Source organism: Crocuta crocuta, unplaced genomic scaffold (assembly GCF_008692635.1).
Source record: "Crocuta crocuta isolate KB4526 unplaced genomic scaffold, BGI_CrCroc_1.0 scaffold352, whole genome shotgun sequence".
Lineage (NCBI taxonomy): Eukaryota > Metazoa > Chordata > Mammalia > Carnivora > Hyaenidae > Crocuta > Crocuta crocuta.
In genome coordinates this window covers 4,544,845-4,564,823 of record NW_027532169.1, presented here as the reverse complement: position 1 = coordinate 4,564,823, position 19,979 = coordinate 4,544,845, and the positions used below count along the sequence as shown (strand labels likewise).

The 19,979-nt window shown below is 53.0% G+C and overlaps 2 protein-coding genes across 2 annotated transcripts in view; one reads left to right on the top strand and one right to left on the bottom strand.

Annotated features, from left to right (window-relative positions):
• The window catches only part of PNPO (pyridoxamine 5'-phosphate oxidase), an 11,750-nt gene extending 2,506 nt beyond the window's left edge, over window positions 1-9,244 (top strand). Inside the window, 8 exon segments of the mRNA XM_077776880.1 lie at window positions 3,228-3,350; window positions 3,353-3,429; window positions 4,350-4,474; window positions 5,794-5,893; window positions 6,724-6,777; window positions 7,001-7,129; window positions 7,277-7,347; window positions 7,484-9,244. Coding sequence (XP_077633006.1) covers window positions 3,228-3,350; window positions 3,353-3,429; window positions 4,350-4,474; window positions 5,794-5,893; window positions 6,724-6,777; window positions 7,001-7,129; window positions 7,277-7,347; window positions 7,484-7,652 — 848 coding nt within the window. The 3' untranslated portion in view covers window positions 7,653-9,244.
• A 3,835-nt stretch (window positions 9,245-13,079) lies between these two features.
• PRR15L (proline rich 15 like) lies at window positions 13,080-17,862 on the bottom strand. Its single transcript, XM_077776887.1, has 2 exons — window positions 17,749-17,862; window positions 13,080-13,447 (listed from the first exon to the last, which is right to left on the bottom strand). The coding sequence occupies exon 2, from the start codon at window positions 13,417-13,419 to the stop codon at window positions 13,117-13,119; it is 303 nt and encodes a 100-aa protein (XP_077633013.1). The 5' UTR covers window positions 13,420-13,447; window positions 17,749-17,862; the 3' UTR covers window positions 13,080-13,116.
• Window positions 17,863-19,979: the final 2,117 nt, after the last annotated feature.

Below are 19,979 nucleotides of genomic sequence, written 5' to 3'. Positions count from 1 at the left end.
TCCCACCCCTATCTTCCTTAATTCTCCCAGGCCCTCTTCCCTTCTCAGACATTCTCATCCTCTCCCATGGCCTCAGGTACCACTTCGGAGGCTCAAGATGATTAACCAGGTCTCATCAGCCTAGACCCCTCCCCTAAGATGGTCTCCTCTCCAGCCGTGATTGTTCAATCTGGAACATCGGTGTTCCATAAGCCCTCACACTCCATGGGTCCGACGGGCTTCATTTCCCCCCCGAAAACGTCCTCCTCCAACATGCCCCACTTCAACGAACAGCACCACCCATATTTTCTCAAGTTATCCCCGTGAGTGGATTCCCTGCCCGCCGGCCGCACCCCAGACTCCGACACCAGGCTCCCAGCTTCTTAGGCAGCACCGTGGAATCTCTCAACATCTCCCTGCCACTGCCTCGCCCTCCCTCCCCACCACCCACTCGGTCTCCCGAGTCCGGTGCCCAAACACAGTCACTAAGGTCCAAGCGAAATACGTAATTCAACCAAACGATCAGACCCCAAGGTGACTTAAGGACATATGTACAAAAGCACCGGAAGAAAACAGGCGAGGTACAGTCCCCAAACCCGAACCCAGCCCTTTGTTTCATACTGAGAAGCCAGTGTGCATCCTCTGTAGAGTGAAATATTACAGTACGTTCTCTTTTCATTTAAGACTCTCCCGAGGAGAGATTAATAATGTTGCAAAGTTGGGGGAGGGAGGAGGGTGGCAAAGTGTTTAAGAAAAAGCAGTTAACCATAAAAAATTCATTTCTCCCACGCAGACAAAGCCCCTGCTGGGGTTTCAGCAGTAGCAGCAGGGCCGGCCCCTCTCTAGTTTGCGCCGCAGGGCTGTTTTGTGATCCAGACACCGAATCCCACTCGGCAGAAAAGCACAACACAAGCCTACGTGTTATTTTCAAGACAGAAGGGATGATCTAAAAAGGCAACCAGTTGCAAACTTCCTGCCTAATCACCGAGGATGGGAGAGGCTGTTGGAAGCTAGTACTTTTTCTCTCCATCTGGGCTTAAAAAAACCAGAAATTAGTAGACACTCTGGTTCAACAACAGCAAGAAGGATTAAAAAAAAAAAAAAAGAATCATTGTCTGAAAGCCTGGCCCTTCCCACTGCCCGATCTTCAGCAGGTGCGCGAGCCCTGCCTACTTGTCCAGCCTGTTCCTCACCATCTTGCTCGAGGAGAATCACACTGTGTCACGTTTTCCCTAACGCTACGCCTTTGCCCACGTCGTTCCCTCTTCCTGACATGCCCGTTCCACTGTCTAAATGGCAAACACTTACTCAATAAGACAAATCAAATGTCCGCTCCCTTTATGAAGCCTTTCTGACTGTCTGACGCCTGGAGACAATTTTTTCCTTTCTGCTCCCCTTTACCTCACAGAGATAACTTTAACAGTTCCTGTAACTCATCAGCCTTTAAATCTGCTTCGCCCTATAAACTACAAACCCCCTGTGGGCAGGAAGCATGTCACCTTCTTCAACTCAGTATTCTCAGACCTAACTCAGTGCCTGATCCAAAACAAGTCTTTAACAAACAAATGTCTACTGAATGAATAAATATCTATGCTGAGCTCTTGGCTCTTAAGCAAGCCATTCACATGATCCTGGTCTTCTCCCAGAGTCCCAGGTCCAGAGTAGCATAGCCTAGGAGTGCTAAGAGTGTGGCCCCAGGAACACAACCATCTGAGTTGAAGGGTGCTAATTACCACTTACACAGGTTCAAGTGCACCCGCTTGGAAGCAGCAGAGGACAGCAATGTTCACATGTGGAAAGACAGCCCCAACAAGAAAGTAAGTCCAGTCAACTCCCTCAGTCATGTTGATGGAGGAAAACGATGTAGCAAAATTTTTCAACCAGCGGAGAATCCATAGATCAACATCATTAAGCCGTGAGACATGTATTATTTCATTGCAGCAAATTGGTCTTCCAGATTCCATTTGGCTCAAGCTACGACCATATAATAAAAGATGACAGGTCTCTAATGAAGGGCCTTATGAAGCTTCGCACCTGGTAATGCAGACACGTGGGTAGGGCAGGAAGTTCCCCTTACCTGGCACAGTCCTGGGGTGCCTGCCTAGATGGCTCTTGCAGCTCCCCTTCCTGATGTTGGTGGAAACCAGGACTACAGAGAGGACTTGACCCAAGGCTGTCCCAGCCGGGTCAAAGCCGGAATGGGTACTGGCAGGTTTTCCATTTCTCAGCCCTGTGTCCACAGCCTGGAAGTGGCTTTGCACAGCTACCTGCTCCCCTGTGCCCCCAGTTATTGCTGGCATTGACCTAGGAACTAGACTCCAACTACCTAGGAAGGGCAAAATGTGAAGGGGGGAGAACTTAGCTAAGATGAGGGAGGCCCAGGAGGGGTGGGGCGACGGTAACCTTTCCATCTACCAGAACACTGACTAATGTGAACTCCGTTGCACCCTGAAAGGAGAAACCATGAGCACCATGAAAGGAGAACCCAGGGTTGGGAGCTGGACAAGGAGGATGGCTCTGGGCTGAGATGGCTTGATCCCAAAGGTCTCTCTTCCCTCCTTTCCATTCAGCAGTCTTCCTTCCCACCCCACAGTCTCTTCCTGACCCCACTGCACCTCCCCCTCTCCAGAGAACCCCACTCCCACCCCTACCCCCACGCCCTACATACACTCACGCACAATATACAGCACCTATCCTGTGTGATCCACAACTCACTTCAACCTCTCCCACTCTTCAGCCCAATTTCTCCCCCCAACCAAACTGCCCCTCCTGTGTCTCTCCATCACCTGGCCTCCGAGTCAGGCCTCTAACTCCATTTTCCATTTGTCCTTTCCCTGCCCACCAGCTTCCCTCCAGGGTACGCTAGGCTCGCCTCCAGGCACCTGCTAGAGGCCAGCCATTTAGCACTGACCACTCCCTTTAAGCCCCCAGTGACTCATTCCCCGCCCCCCGCCTGGGCTGCCGCCGTCCCTATACCTTTAACAAACCTCCACGTGCGTGTTAACGGCGGTGACAGCATTTCCTTGTCTCTCTGCTCCCGCCCCCGGAGGCACCGCCCATTGGCCACTGGGTTCTCCTGCTCTCGCTTTAATTGGCCTCGCTCCCGCAAAACTCCAACCAATGGCCTCTCCGCGCCTGGCTCCCTCCTCCGATCCTGAGCGCTCATTGGTTCCGAGGACTTAAGACCTGTTAGCCGGGATTGGCAACTGGCGAATTCTTCCTATCCCCGGGTAAACTCCCGGCCTGAGAAATTGGTTCCGAACCCAACGGAACCCGGCGCCGGGCGACGCCGGGTCACGTGGCTGGCGGCCTCCTGACGTGCGGGCTGCGAGGCATCACCGCGACGTTCCGGCGACCTACCGAGTGGCCCCCGACCTCCACCACCTGTGCGGTGGTGGTGTCGTCATGGACCTGGGGCCGATGCGCAAGAGTTACCGCGGAGACGGAGAGGTGCGGCCGCCGGCAGGGCCTCCCGCAGGGAGGGGTCCCCACGTCATCCCCCAAAGGGAGGGGATGGGAGGGGAAGGAACGCCACCGGGTGGGTTTGGGGTCATCTGGGTAGGAGAAGGGGGTTCAAAGACAAGCAACAGGGCGAGGAGCTCTGGGGAAAAGGGATGAAAAGAGGTGGCTGGGCATAGTGGGTACGTGCGAGCTCTGGAGGGGGCCCAGGCTGCAGTCCTGCCATTCACGGGGTGCATCACCTTAGACAATAACTTAACCCCTCTGGGCCTCAAAATTTCCCCACCTGAGAAGTGAGCACCTTATTCAGGGACGTTGTGGACTTTGATATTTGCAAAGTGCTTAGCACAGTGATAATCAGCTAATATTTGATAAGTGACACATGGGCGAGGGTACCGTCTCACGGAGGAGGGGAGGAGAAAGCTCCAGTTCTCCCTGCCTGATTCACCCCCTTCCCTCATGATTTCGATTTCGAGAAGTTCTTTTCCTTTTCCCTCCTCAAAGGTGGAACCAACAGAATTGTTTTTGGAACTGGGGCCCAGAGCCACCGTTTTTTCAATCTGGTTCTGTGTGAGCATTTCCAGAAGTACTTGTTAAGCATGTAGTTTTTCCTTAAACCTCAGACCTACAGAGAATTTGGGGAGGAGGGGTGGAGCCCAGGAATGTGGCTTTTTTTTTTTTTATGCTCTCCAGGTGATAGGTTTGACACCCCGAGTCAACGATCACTAGCTATGGGACTTGGCAAGTTATGCCATGTGTTTCTGCCTCTGTCCTCACCTGTAAAATAAGGCTAGCAGTACCTGGGTACTGGTCTTTTGTTTTGTTTTGTTTTATATGAAAAGTGCCCGGAAGAGTACCAGGTACACAGTAAGCACTGTATATGTTTATTAAATAAAACTTTCCTTTCTCAGGCATTTGAGGAGACTCAGCTGACCTCCCTGGACCCCATGAAGCAGTTTGCTGCCTGGTTTGAGGAGGCTGTCCAGTGTCCCGACATAGGGGAAGCCAATGCCATGTGCCTGGCTACCTGTACCAGGTGGGCATAGCTGTGGGCCCACCTGTGGGTGGATACGGATGAAGTAGAAAACTTAGGAAACCGCAACTTGATGGAATGCAAATTTATGTTATAGCAGTGTTATTAGCATGCTGTGTGGCCTCAGGCGTGTTACTTGTCCTCTCTGGGCCTCAGCGCCCTTTCCTGTAAACCAAGATCACACTTCGCTTAATTCCATTTCAGTAATAAAGTGTAGTGCCTCATTCATCTCTGCCCTTAATGCACCTACCCCCAACACCTTTGTCTCCCTCATCTCCCTATTTACCCAATTCCCATCTGCCCTTTAAGAGCTATATCTCCTGGGGGGTGCCCAGGGGTGCTCAGTGGGTTAAGCTTCCGGCTTCAGCTCAGGTCATGATCTCATGGTTTGTGAGTTTGAGCCCCGCCTGGGGCTCTCTGCTTTCAGCCTAGAGCCCGCTTCGGATCCTCTGTCCCCCTCTCTCTCTGCCCTGCGCACACTCTCTCTCGCTTGCTCGCTCTCAAAAATAAACATTAGAAAACACACACACACACAAACAGCTACATCTCCTGGAACTTCTCCATAAAGCTCTCCCTCTCCTGAAATCTAGCACAGTGCTTGGTCATGTTATTTATTTAACAATCAGTCATCTACCCCATGAGACACCTCCTCTGTCTGACTTCGGCTCAGGTCATGATCTCACAGTTCATGGGTTCGAGCCCCGCATTGGGCTCTGTGCTGACAGCTCAGAGCCTGGAGCTGCTTCAGATTCTGTCTCCCTCCCTCTCTGCCCTCCCCCACTCGTGTTCTGTCTCTCTCTGTCTCTTAAAAATGAATAAATGTTAAAAAAAAATTTTTTTTTAATCGGTTCCTAACGAGGCCTCTCTGGCTTGTAGATGACCACCTTTTTGCTGGGTCCTCACATGGCCTTTCCTTTGTGCCTGCAGGGAAAGGGAGGGAGAGAAAGATCTTTCTGGTATCTCTTCCTCTTCTTATAAGGACACCAGTCCTATTGAATTACAGTCTCCCCTTTATGACCTCATTTAACCTTAATTACCTCCCTCAAAGCCTCAGCTCCAAATATAGTCCCACTAGGGGCTAGGGCTTCAACAGAGAATTTCAGGGGGACACAGTTCAGTCCATAACAGGCCCCAGGCGGTAATGTCATACTTACCCCTCTAGGACAAACCCCCAGGGGCAAGTGGGAACGGGTAGCCTGCGTGCCCTGACAGTGCAAAATAAGGGGCATAGGTGGGAGGTGCTCAGGGGAGCACCTGTGGGGAGGGGTGGTAGCAGGGACTGTGAAATGAGCGCTGATCACATGCTCCGGTCTTCGCCCCAGAGATGGAAAACCCTCCGCCCGCATGGTGCTGCTGAAGGGCTTTGGCAAGGATGGCTTCCGTTTCTTCACTAACTTCGAGAGTCGAAAGGGAAGAGAGCTGGTGAGGGTTCAGAGTACATCCTCCCGGGCCTGCAGGGTCCAGCCCTCGCTTCCTCTGTCACCTTCATATGCCATCCCTGCCCCAGCCCACTTGCTGTCTGTGCTCAGGCACCGTCCTGCCTGCGGGCCTTTGCACTTGCCCTTCTCTTTGCCGGGAATGAGTGCTCTCTCTAACCACCCCTGTCATCTGTTTACCTTCTGTCCCGTCAGCTCTCAGACCCAGGAAAGTCCTCCTCAATTCCTGTGCTACATCAGTCACTGTTCACTGTCATTATAACTTTTAGCTTTACTTGTGCCCTTTGTTCGGTTTATAATTGTGGGTTTATTTATGTGATCGTGTGCTTCATATTTGTCTCCTCTGCTAAGCCCCCCATAGGCCCTGTGGGGGCCAGAGGCTGCGTCTGTTATATCTCTGTTCTTCCCCCCCAGCCCCTCTCCTGGCATCAAGCCTAGAGCTGATACTCTCTGTGCGATCAACTCATGAATCCAAAGGAGGAGCCCTCCCTGAGTCCGTGCCAGCCGCAGATGCATTTCTGAGGACTTGCAAATCTATGGATTAGAGAAATGGCAAGACTCACGTTGGAGTCCACATGGCTTGGGTTTTCAGCATAGCTCTACCACTTACCGTGTGAACTTGAGCATGTTACTTAACCTCCCCGAGTCTATCTCCACACCTGTAAAAGTAGGCACACCTTTGAGGGTTTCAATAAGATGCGGTAGTGAATGCATCCGCTGTGGGCATGGGTGCTGCAGACTTCCTGCCTTCTTTCTGCATGTGGACGTGTCCTCCCTGCAGTTCTGATGGCTGACTGAATTCTCTTTTGCTTCCAGGACTCCAATCCCTTTGCTTCTCTTGTCTTCTATTGGGAGCCCCTCAACCGCCAGGTGAGTGAGCATTCCCCGGACAGCCTGGGGCTCATTAGGGATGAGCCCAGTGGAGGCTCCCAGGCCAGGCAAACAGCCCACCTCTCAAAGAGCTCTCAATGAGCTGGTCTAGTTGGGGCTAGCAGTGACGGGGCGGCGGGTAAGGAGAAGAGAGAGAGGAAGGGGGCCTGTGGGGAGGGCGGGTGGTGCTGAATGCTGTCTAGCCGGGGCCATGCCCGAGCAGGTGCGTGTGGAGGGCTCCGTGAAGAAGCTGCCAGAGGAGGAGGCTGAGTGCTACTTCCGCTCCCGCCCCAAGAGCAGCCAGATCGGGGCTGTGGTCAGTCACCAGAGTTCTGTGATCCCAGATCGGGAGGTGAGTTGGGCTCCTCCTTTGTGCCCCGGGTGGCAGGGCCCTTCGCTCCTCCCCAGCGGCTGTCACCTGGGGATGCCAGCTAGTAAATGGTTATTATGTGAAGCACTGACTGGTCTGGGCCTTCCTCTGTTTCCTTCCCCTGGACAGTATCTGAGAAAGAAAAACGAGGAACTGAAGCAGCTCTACCAAGAGCAAGAGGTGCCAAAGCCAACATACTGGTGAGTGATACCTGGTCCTCAGCAGATGCATCCCAGCAGCTTCCTTCAAGGGGCCCTGGGATGGGGGCGGGGGGCCCTGGGATGGGGGCCTGCTGGAAAAATGCCCAGAGCACAAACCCACCACTTCTCCTTGAAGGGGCGGCTACATCCTGTACCCGCAAGTGATGGAGTTCTGGCAAGGCCAAACCAACCGGCTGCATGACCGGATCGTCTTCCGGCGGGGCCTGCCAACAGGAGACTCCCCCGTGGGGCCCATGACCCACCTGGGGGAGGAAGACTGGCTCTATGAGAGACTTGCACCCTGACTTCCGATCTGCTGGTGCTGACCGGAGCCGGAGGCTGGGTGCTAAGAGAGGGTGTGGGGTTGAGAGCCAGGCCCTTCTAAACTCATCCCATTTCCCTCCCCGCCCCTTCTATTTAAGATTCTTCAGAGTTCAAGCTCTGAATTCTGTATTTTCAGTTGGCTCTCAATTAGGTGGTGGAGTGGAGTGTAAACAGTGGCATAGAGACTCAGAAATGGTGGACGGGGGGGAGGAATCCCACAATTATTTTCTTGATCTTGAATATGATTTACTGGAATAGCTCCCTCGAGAGGCAATAGCTGGTGTGATTCCCTTTTTCTGGAGGCCCCCATCTGCCCTGTTACTAATGTGACTGAGTCATACCACTCAAAGCTAATTGGTTCCGGCATAAGCCAATCTAGCCAATCGGTTCTTTTCTTGTCAACAATGTGAAATTTGAAAGGAAGAGACCCTGAGTCTGAGAGGCCGTGTAGCCAAGTCCTTAGTGGCAGCCAAGAAGATACAGCCTCCAGCTGCTGCTCTTGAAATTCCCTGAGTGACCTTGGATCCCTCCTCCCACCTCTAGGTTGCGCAGTTCCTCTTCCAGCCTCAAAACACCCACTATCCCTGTGGGGCTGGAGGGGAAGAAGGGAAGGAAGGGAAGAAGGAAGTTAGGAAGGAAGTAGTTTTTCCTTAAACTAACTAGAATCAATTTCTGTTGTTTGCAACTGAAGGAGGCTAAACTAACTTAGTAGGATATTTTTATAGCACCCTACCCTACTGATAACTGCCTCCCATTATCTGAAGCACAACAAAGTGGAAAAGAGATTAAATTTATTCTCTGGAGCCCCAAAGGGACCATAAGTGGAAGCTGCATGGCAGTAGATTTCATCTCATGGAGACTTCAAATAGCTAGGACTGCCTAAGAGGGAATGGGCTACCTGCGAGGTAGCAAGTGTCTCTAAAAGTATCCAATCCCAGGTAGTCAGGAGTTTTATAGAAGGGATTCATGTGCTGGTACCTATGAGCCCAGCGGATTTCAATCAAGCTTTATCTTCTGTGCTTGTTTATGAGAACTATATCTGTGTGTACAGATACATACACGTGTATATTTCATTTTCCAGGTATAAAGTTGTTATAGGGTTTATACCTTGCTGACTACTCATACATCCCCTTCACCTGTCTCCCCCCCACCCCCGCCACCCCTACTGATGATTACTCCCAGACACTGGTTTTCATCCAGGCTGGGATTACCCAGGGAGCTTTAATCGGATGTGATTTAACTGGTCTGAGTGTGGTCTGAGCTTTGGGAAATTTAAAAGCTCCCCAGGGAATTCGGTGCAGCCAAAAGTTGAGAGCCCCTGGCTTAGATCCTTGCCACAGACCGGCAGCAGCAGTACCACTTGGGAGCCCGCCCCAGACTCATGCCTCCCATTCTACATCTTAAAATTTTTTTTTCTTTTAACTTTTATTTATTGTTGTGCTCGCTTCGGCAGCACATATACTAACTTTTATTTATTGTTGAGAGAGAGAGAGCACCCAGGGAAGGGGCAGAGAGAGAGAGAGACAGAATCAGAAGTAGGCTCCAGGCTCTGAGCTGTTAGCACCCCACCTGACTCTCANGCCCCCCCCCCCCCCCCCCCTTTTCTACATTTAAAAAGACACCCCCTCGCCCATGACCGGACGCAGTGGCCCTGATCTCGAAACCAACGACCTCCCATTCTCACCATTGGATTCTTCATCCAGTCTGGGCTGAGGCCTGTGCTGAACTGTATTTACTTTTCCTGAGCTCAAGCCTAGTGACCAATGACAACTTGAATGAATGGCCTACAGGCTACGGAGGGGGAGCCAGGCTGGGTAAATGTTTGCTGTGACTAAGCCAGGATCAGAGATCTATTATCGGTGCGTGTTGGCATTGAACTTGCCAACTCTGTAAACTGCTTCATTCCATTGTGTGGGTGTGTGCTGTGCCTCAGTGTCACAAACAGGCTCCTCCAAGGGTGGCCCTCTCAGTGCTGATCCCTCTCTGAAGCCTGAGTGCAGGGAGGCACAACGCTACCCTGTGGCTGTTGTAGGAGAGGGCGCGGGGGGCGGGAGGGGGGTGCCCTTCACTACCTTGCCCTGTTATTGGAAGCTGTGTATCCCCCACCCCCTAGGTTTGGGCCTGGCTTTCCTGTTCTTTGACAATCACTGTGCCAACTCCGTAATAAAACTTCATCAGCCGTGTGTGATATTAATATGCAACCTGGCCTGGCCTCCTCCTCCGCCCTGCACACCACCCGGACCCCAGGAAAGAGGGGAAGTGGGGAACTTAAGCCACACCTCCCACCTCACGCCTCCTCTCCCTAGAGGTTGGGCGGCCAGCAGGGGGAGCTCGCCGCCCAGGGTTGGTCCCTTCTGGGCAGCGCAGGCCAGTTCTGGCCGGCCCCTCCTGCCTCCCCCTTCCCCGCCTTGGGTCGTGTCCCAGTGAAACTGTGGTCGATAACCCGTAGCCTCTTGCAGCTCCTGCACATATTTGCACTCTCGGTTCCTCCTCCTCCAGCCTCGTGAAAGCTTGCGGCGGCCTCCCACTGACTCCCTGGCAGCCAGATTTCCCCTTGGCTTTTAGTATGCACCTACTAGCGGCCCCCAACTTAGGGATGTATGTGGGGCCTCCCTGGAAGATTCCTGCAGACATCACTTTGAGGCTGGAGCAGGGTCTCACGCACAAGGCAGAGGGGCCATAGACCCTCTCACCTAAGAGCGGTAATGGTGGCAATGTGGCAGGGCTTGTCACCCCAGGGCCCAGCATCATCCCCAAGCCCTACCTCCCTCAAGGAACCTCAGGATGGGCTCAAGTGGCAGGTTCCTATAGTCTGGTGTCTCAGAAGACACTCAGTCTTTTTTTTTTTTTTTAATTTTTTAAAATTGTTTTTTATTTATTTCTGAGAGAGAGAGACAGCTTGAGCAGGGGAGGGTCAGAGAGAGAGGGAGACACAGAATCTGAAGCAGGCTCCAAGCTCTGAGCTAACGGTCGGCACAGAGCCTGACACGGGGCTCGAACCCACGAACTGTGAGATTGTGACCGGAGCCAAAGTCAGACACTTATCCGACTGAGCCACCCAGGTGCCCCAAGAAGACACTCAGTCTTGAAGGCGGTTCGCTTTCCCCCATTGGTGCCAGCATCAGGATTCCAAGCCCCAGACCTTGCCCTCTCCGACCCTACCTCCCCTTCTGCAGGTGACTGCCCTCCTTTCTGATGAGCCTCAGTTTCCCATTCCCCAAGCAGATGAGAATCAAGAGTGGAAGGGGCTGTGTGCAGGAGTCATGTGTACAGGCTAGCCCTGGCTTCAGTCTCAGCTCTGGCATTGCAAGCAAATGGCTTCACTTCTCTCCGCCTCAGCTAACTCAGCTGGGAAATAGGGATGCAGCACCTGCCCTCATGTGACGAAGGGATTGGATGAGGAACCTCCTGGAGTACCTGCCACAGGGCCTGGCCCGTTGTAAGCTCTCTGTAAACCTTGGCTCTTCACAGTGGACGGGACAGTGTGGGGGAAGTCAGTTCCTCTGTGGGATACTTTATGGGTTAAGTAATTGGATGGACCCTAGAAACTTCCATGTGGTGGGAAGGATAGGGGAAAAAGGCCTTGGGGAAGACAGCACACCTGAGCCAGCCTTCCTTCCCTCCCTCCAGCTCCTGGTGTCCCTCACTCATCCTCAGAACTCCCCCTGGCCTGGGTGAGGCCACCCAACAAAGGCCCCCTTGTATGGGTCTATTTGTTTTGGTAATAAATTTCCCTGAGCCACATTCCCTCGGGTGGAGTGGCCCAACAGCCTGTAAGGAATTGACCAGGAAGCTGCAGGACCATATTGTTTGGTTGCCACCTTGGTTTCTCCCTGTTCCCACCAAAAGCTCCAGAGATTTGTCCAATTTTTTCTAGCTCCCAGCTCCTGGGGCTTGAGAAAAATCTGGACCTAACAGCACAGGGAGCACACTCTTTCCCCTTCCTTAAACAAGCTGCGGGCTATGATGGAGCTCCCTAATAAAAGAAGGGGGAGAAAACCAATGTTAACTGAGCACCTAGTATAGGGCTACTTACAGGGCACTTAATATTGGCCGTTCCCATGAAATACGTACTATCACAACCCTTTTTACAGAAGAGGAAACTGAGGTTGAGGGTCAGGGGCTTTCCTTCCTTCCTTCCTTCCTTCCTTCCTTCCTTCCTTTTCTTTCCTTTTTTAAATATTCCCCAAATCACCCATTTACTAAGCTGTGGAATGAGAATTTGAATCCTGATCCCAAACCAAACCCCTGTGACTTTGGGGTAAGTCACCAAAGGTCTCCTCCACTCTCTTAGAGCCGCTGATGGTCTCTCTGTCGACCAGAAGGAACTGATCACTGAGTTGAAGCTAGCCCCTCCCTTTGCTATTTTTTCACACTAGGGACCCTTCCTTTAAAAAAAAAAAAAAGATTTTATTTTTAAGTAATCTCTACACCCAACCAAGGGCTCAAACTTACAACCTGGAGCTCAAGAGTCACATGCTCTACCTACCCAGCCACGTAGGTGACCCCTAGGAGTCCTTTCTGTTGCTTGATAGGAACTTTGAGCGCAAAGTTCCACTTTACTTACACGAAGGGAGTAAAGGCATTAGAAATGGTCCTCAGTACATGTAAGACAAAAAGCGTCAATGGGTTCTCTGCTTTTGCAGCATCGTTTATTACAAAGAGAGAAACCTACGATTATTTTTTTAAGCAAAATTCAAGGCTCCAGGATTCATCCCTGGGACCTGTCCCTCTTAAATACTAGTAGGAGAAGGGGAGAAGAGAGCTGGCTTCTCTCAGTTCCTACCAGAGCTCCCTACCCCCTCCCCGAGTGCAGCGTCCCTTTGAGGAGGTATGCGGGGAGCTGTGGGGCCCCTCGCCTGGCCTTCAGCAGCCCCCAGCGTCCTCTTCTTCCCACACACGTGGGCACCGAATTACAAGAAATTTGCCTCTTGTGATGGGAGGTGAGCTCAAGTTCAGGGTCTCCACCTCCTCCAGCTCCAGGAAAACCATTCCATCATGTGGCTTCTGGAAAATTCACTCTCAGAATTGGTCCAGAGAACAGTTAACAGGTAGAGAAGGTAGAGGGAGCAATTGAAACTCACCCTTGACCCTGTGCCCCTGGAGGAGGTGAAGTCTGTCCGCTCCCTCTCTCCATTTCTTGCCATGCCCACCTCTCTGCTGGCACCACCACTGTGAGGAGGGCTGTCCTTCCTGGGTGGGGTTCTCATTCTCGGGCTGGAGTGCCTTTGTATGTGCTGGGGGACGTGGGAGGGCCCTGGGATCTCCCAGACCTTCCAGAAAGCTAGGGGATATAAATACAAACCTAAAACCAGACGTTTCCTGCCAGCAGGCATCAACTGTCCCCACGGCTCCTGTGGCCAAGGAGGCCAGCGTGGCAAGCTCCCGTCTCAGATCCGGCTGACGGCAGGAGTGGGGAGGTGCTAGCATCCTCCGTGGGCCCCCTCACTGTCCTTTGTCCTCCCTGTCATCAAAGAGGTTGGGGTTCTCTGCCAACGTGGCTCGGACTTTCTTCTTCTCCTTGAACCGGCCCGAATTGGAGACTTTGACATGCTTGCCCTTTGTGTTCTTGTCCACAATCTTCTCCAGGCGGGTGTTAAAGTTGCCATCGGGGCCTCCACCCTCGGGCCCAGGGGGCTCTGCGCTGCCCTCTGTTTGGGCATAGGTGTCAGGGATCTCGTAGAGCACCTTGGGAGTGGATTTCTTTTTCCGCAGGAAGGTCAGCTTCCACCAGCCCACTTCGGTCATGGCGTTCCCGGGCCGAGGGTGAGGCTTTCTGCAGGAGGAGGATGGGACAGTGAGAGGAGTCAGTCAGTGGGGAGCAGCCCTCTCTAAACTCCTGATTGTGGGCTATTCTAAGAGTCCAGGCCTGAAAGAACTGAAGGTGGAGCTGAACAAACCCAGGATTTGGGAAGAGAGGGCTCTGGGGAAGGGCCAGCCAAATGGACATCAACAGGCTGAGGGGCAGCGGGACAGCCACATACTTTTGCCACGCAGGGTTGTAGGGAGCTTTGAGGAATCAGGCTCCTCAGGGCTGCAAGGAGGTGAACGGCTTGCTTGGGTCACCCAGCACCCAGGCCACTGACACCCTTCCCAAGCTGCTCCCACTAAGCCACCAGGTCCCACTGCCAGAAGCCGGCAGATGGTTGGCTGGTATCAGATGGCCAGAAACACCCTGTGCATTTTGCTTAGTATTCATTATGAAATCAGTAGGATTTGTGATTTTGAGAGTAATTTGGACTTCCCGGGGGGGGCCAGCAGAAGCGAGGGGCTGTTGCATTTTTCCCGAGTAGAAGGAACCTTGGGCTGGGAGTGGGAAAGTCCCAGGGACTGTACCAGCCTGGTGACCTCTAGCAAGTTACTCCTCTGGCCCTCAGAGTCCCCAACCATCCCTTCTGGCCCTAACATTTAGCTCTAATGTTAATTCCTGCCCACAGAGGGAGGCATGCTCGGTAAAGTAAAACATGATAACAGTGGTAATTATTGAAGGATGGCTCCTTTCCCCCACCTAGTTTCCATGAGGACAGGAGTCTGCGGGGGAGCTGAAAGTTTGGAAGGAGGTTTAGTGGGGCCATGAGGCCCGCATGAGATATGGTTTAGACCAGGCTGGACCCTCTGGTACCCTCTGGTACCCGACAGAGGTGGGGCTTGGGGCTGGAATCCAGGCGTCTTCAATGATAAGCAACGTGCCCTGGCACAGCTGTGGCCTCATCTTTCACTAACGTCCGCATAGGTGCTGTCTGAGAGAGAGAGTAGGAGGTCTGGGAGACGACGTTGCATGGACATCGTTGCCGGGTGGGGGTGTGTAAGATGCAAGAAAGAGGGGCGCCTGGGTGGCTTAGTCGGTTAAGCGTCCGACTTTCGCTTAGGTCATGATCTCGCGGTTCGTGGGTTCGAGCCCCGCGTGGGGCTCTGTGCTGACTGCCAGCTCAGAGCCTGGAGCCTGTTTCAGTCTGTGACTCCCTCTCTCTCTGACCCTCCCCTGCTCACGCTGTCTCTCTCTCTCTCCTAGAAATAAATAAAACATTAAAAAAAAAATTAAAAAAAAAAAAGATGCAAGAAAGAGACAGCAGACTGGAGGAATTCAGAGCGATGGAAGGGCAGGCAGAGGGATGAGAGATCAAGGCATCTGTGGGCCTGGAGAGGGTGGTGGTCTGGTTCTCAGGACTCTGCACGTGGCTGTGAAGGGTCCCGGGAAGGAGTAGCCACAGTGCGCCAGAAGGCTACAGTGCACAGGAAGGCTAGACGGTCAGGCAGCCCAAGCACAGGCAAATATATCACTTCCTTTTTTTCTTTTAATTTTTTAAAGTTTATTTATTTGTTTGTTTGTTTTGAGAGAGACACAGAGAGCACGAGTGGGGTAGGGGCAGAGAGAGGAGAAAGAATTCCAAGCAGGCTCCATGCTGTCAGCGCAGAGCCTGAGGAGGGTCTCGAACTCACAAACTGTGAGATCTTGACCTGAGCCAAGATCAAGAGTCAGACACGTAACTGACTGAGCCATCCAGGCACCTCATATAGTACCTCCTTTTAAAAACCAAAGGTCTTGGGGCGCCTGGGTGGCTCAGTCGGTTAAGTGTCCGACTGCAGCTCAGGTCATGATCTCACAGTCTGCAGGTTGGAGCCCCATGTCAGGCTCTGTGCTGACAGCTCAGAGCCTGGAGCCTGCTTCTGATTTTGTGTCTCCCTCTCTCTCTGCCCCTCCCCTGCTTGTGCTCTGTCTCTCTCTGCCTCTCAAAAATAAATAAACATTTAAAGAATAAATCAATAAAAATAAAAACCAAATTTCTTAACCACATTTTCTAAAAAGTCCGGAAAGAAATATGACAAATGATTAATCGTGGTTTTCTTTAAGAACAGGGGATGTTTTCTCCCTGTATCGTTTCTGATTTCCAGATCTTCCATAATGAGCAAGGATTTTTATTAGAGGGGGAGCATATCAAATTTGAGGAAAACGGAAGCAGGATGCTGGTCTAGGCTTGGAATGGGTTGAGGGCCCACGTCCATGGGCCTTTTGCTGCCGTTATCCCCTGGCCCTTCATATACTCAGCCCCATGCCCAGAGCACACGCCTGATGGATTCCTTCCTACCTCTTTGTCTGGCGAGCAGATCCACATTGCCAGCTCTGTCCCTCTAGCTGAGCTTACGTAGCAGGAGAAGCCCAGGGGAGAGCTTGTGCAGCTCCCGCTTAGAAAGTGAAAGAAAGGTTGAGAGTGGCCAGATAAATACTCTCAGGGCACCCTGGAGAGGTAAGCGCACAAAGGGGACAGCTTGAGAGGTTTGCTTTGGCAGCTTGCCCCCACCTGGGCTTAGCACGGTCTTGCACAGAACTCGGTGTTCCAGGATGGGTTTCTGGAAGGAGTTGTGGGGAGGGCACTTGCTTGGCCTGTGGGTGCCCAGTCACCGCCTGGTCTGGGGCAAGGCCCATGACCCCACCACCGCCCATCTGGGGTTGCCAAGGAACTCGGGGAGCGGAGGATCCAGCTTCTGAGCCCAACGATAACCATCTGTCTGCCCACCTCCTTGAGAGAAAGTGCTTCTGCCTGTCCTGGCTGAAATACACCTGCTTTAGGGGTGCCTGGGTGGCTCAGTCAGCTGAGCATCCGACTTCGGCTCAGGTCATGATCTCCCAGTTCATGAACTCAAGCCCCACATTGGGCTCACTGCTGACAGTGCTGAGCCTGCTTCGAATCCTCTGTTCCCCTCTCTCTAGCCCTCCCCAACTCACGCTCTCAAAAAAAAAAAAAAAAAAGACACCTGCTTTAGCGGGTGCTGCAAAGGGTGCTGCAAATCGGCTTAACTCTCCTTAGAATGAAGGAAGTGACAGACAGATCACAAGGAACCTTATCAGAAAACCATACAGAGAGACGGGAATAGACCTTGGATCCTGCCCTGGGACCACCACCATGGCACCAAGGCCCTTGTCTGCTGGCTTTGAACTCTCTGGTCTAAGATGCCTTTTGCTGTCCCTTCTGTCCGAGAGGACGTATAAGCCCCAGTAAGAGATGTTTGCCCCTTTCCGAAAGATTAACATATGAAAATCTGAACAGAAGAGAGAGAGGACTGTTTCTTTTACAAAATAACCAAACTCTAAGCTTCTTTTAAGTAGTGAGCCACCCCAAGATAGTGTAAAATCTGATTTGCTTTAAATCAAAAAAGTGATGTGATATCGAAAGCTATCAAAAGTCAGAAGGAGCAATATATTTACAGCCACTTGCCCATGCCTAATCACAGAATGCCAGAGGAAATGGGGTGGGGGTGGGGGTAAAGGGTGTATTGGGTTTTTAGGCAGACCCAGCATTTGGTGACATGTGGTAGGGCCATGCGGTAGGCTTGCTCAGGGCCCTTAGCTGGCCAAGCTGAGGGCTGGGCCCTTGCTCTGGGGCCCTGCAATCTATGGGATGATAGGAATCAACCCCTGAGGGTGTGAGCTAGCTACACAGGACAGCCTGCCACCCCCCCCACCCCACCTGTGACAGCCAGCACCATGGTGTGCGTGTGGCCCCCTCAGGACAGGCCCCACCACCCCATCTGAGCTCTGTGAACTGCTCCGAGGGCCTTGTCCAGACTGAACCAAGCCCCTTCTGAGCTGGGACAAGTTAACCATTGACAGTGTTGGGGGTGGAGGGCTGGAGGGGACTTAAGGAAGCCAGCCAGCTTCAATGCTTGAAGACAGAACACAGAGCCCCCCAGCCCCTATCCCTCTGCAGGGCGCCTGATGGGACTTGTGCACTCTGGGGTAAGACTGGGCTACCCTGGACGGGATCAGGGTGATGTTCGGCCGGAAAAATCCTCCAGGCTCAGGGGGCAGGGTCGGGGGGAGACTCCAGCTTAGTAAGAGTTAATAGAGAACTGCTCTGGAGGGAAACTTTTCCAGAAAGAGCTCTGCTGGAGGCCTGGATTGACTCCAAGAGCCAGTGGGATGAGTCCGAGCGCTGCCTGCCCACCTAGGGGAGCGATGGGAGCCGGCCCGCCTGGGTTCCCCCTCCCAGTTAGTCTTGTCAGCCATGGAAGTGGAACCGAGTGCCCTAACTGGGCTCCGTGCCTTGGTTTCCCCACCCGCTCACCCTCTACCTGTACCTGTAATCCTGGCTGCTCCGGGCTGGAGGCGAGACCTTCCTTAGAGAAGGGGCTGAGTGTAGCAGCTCCCCGGGAGGGAGCCTGGGGGAGGTAGGGGTGCCTCCAGGGTGCCGCGCCAGGCAAGGCTCAGGCCAGGAGAGCTGGGTAGGAGCAGCTGGACGGCAGGTGCAAGAGAAACAGGTGCAGGAGCGGGTACCTGCTCCGCTGCGGCTCCAGGAGTCAAGGTGAACCTGAAACCCAGCCCCTCCCGGCTAAGTAAACAGAAGCAGAGGCCGGATCGGGCTGATGAATATTCATTACCCCAGAAATCCAATCCCAGTGCCCCTGCACCCACCCAGAAGCCAGGGTCCTCTGGGGATCACCTAAGCAGGAAGAGGAAACCCCAAGGGAAGTCTGGGGCAGGAGGAACAAGGGAGCCTCTCTCCTCAGTTTCCCCACTCCCGTGGGCCTGGTCACACCCCCCAGCTGTAGCCAAGGTCACCTTCACCCATTTCATGCCCCAAAGAGGGTCGGACCCTCTCCATCACAGACCGCATCTTGACGTCGCCCCAGGCACAACCGGGAAAGGGTTAAGTGCCGCTGCTCCCGTTGGCCGGTGGGACGGGTGCACCCCAGCTCCTTTGAACTCCGGAGTCGAAACCAGTCCCTGGTTAAACTGGTTGGCAGACCGGTTCCCAGGCTGTCCGCTCCACCCCAAAGCTCGGTGCTCCTCTGGCGGGCACTGGGTGGGGGGCTGCGGTTCCCTCTTTACCTAAAGGGGCCCTCCTCAAGGTAGGGGGTGGTCACTGGCCCCGCCTTGGGCCAGGCTCTCCAGACCCACCCACCCCCAAACATGTCCATTGCTCAGAGGGAGGCTTCAGGGGCTGTGAAACCAGAAGCCAAATGCCGTGTGCGTGGGCAGAGGGGCATTTGTTTTCCTGATGCTGGATCATACGCCTATTGAACTCTGCAAAGTACCACTTCCTGCCCCTTCCCCCAAACTTCCAAGGGTTCATTGCATGGGCCTTTGGTGGATATTATAAAGGGGGCAACACCTAGGGCCAGCTTTCCCAGAAGGAGGGGAGATGAGCTGTGGCGAGACTAGACTGGAAGAGAGGGAAAGGCAGACGGCAGAGCGTGCTGGGCAGGGGGGCAGGGAGGCGACATCCTCACGGATCCCCTCAGTGACTCACCCCCTCCTGCAAACCTGCATTAGCCAAGGTGGTGCTCAGCGTGGCCCCTTTGTGCTGGCTGTGCTGGCGTCTCTCTCCCTTAGGACAGGCATCGCTGGAGAGTGATCAATATCCCCTGTGTGTTCAGTGTCCCTGCAGCTGCCTGTCCCGGTGCGGCCCGGCTTCGATGCCCAGTTCACCCACCCGGCTGCCTTCCTCCGGGGTCTGAGTATGTACATGCCAGGCACTGAACTAGTTACTGGGTAGAGAAAAGGCAGGTCTCAGTCTGTTTGTTAAGTGCCGACTTCAGCTCGGGGCATGAGCTTGCAATTCATGAGTTCAAGCCCCGTGTCGGGCCCTCTGCTGACAGCTCAGAGCCCAGAGTCTGCTTTGGATTCTGTGTCTCCCTCTCTGCCTGCTTGTGTTGTGTCTCTGTCTCCCAAAAAATGAATAAACGTTAAAAAAAAGTGTTTAAGGGGCGCCTGGGTGGCTTAGTCAGTTAAGCGTCCGACTTTCGCTTAGGTCATGATCTCGCGGTTCGTGGGTTCGAGCCCCGCGTCGGGCTCTGTGCTGACTGCCAGCTCAGAGCCTGGAGCCTGTTTCAGTCTGTGACTCCCGCTCTCTCTGACCCTCCCCTGCTCACACTGTCTCTCTCTCTCTCCTAGAAATAAAAAATTTTAAAAAATGTTTAAACCAAGACAAACTCCTATTCATCCCTCAAGACATGAATTAATTATTACACCTCCTATGCCGCCCCCAAGATTTTTTTTGTCCCTCCAGAGTTTGCTTATATGCTCTTAGTTAACGTGATATATACCATAATTGATCATATGTGTGTATGCACATAGAATTACACACAGAGAATTTTAGCTTAGAGAATTTTAGCTCTTTGAACCAAGAATTATCTACCACAGATACAGACCTGACATAGTAGGGACTTCATACAAGCTTTAAAACACAAATGAGAGGGGTGCCTGGGTGGCTCAGTCATTTAAGTGTCCGACTTCGTCTCAGGTCATGATCTCACAGCTCGTGGGTTTGAGCCCCATGGTGGGCTCTGTGCTGACAGCTAGCTCAGAG

Bases quoted from the DNA above. Each gene is read 5' to 3' on its own strand.
- PRR15L (XM_077776887.1), bottom strand. From the start codon at position 13,419: ATGACCGAAGTGGGCTGGTGGAAGCTGACCTTCCTGCGGAAAAAGAAA.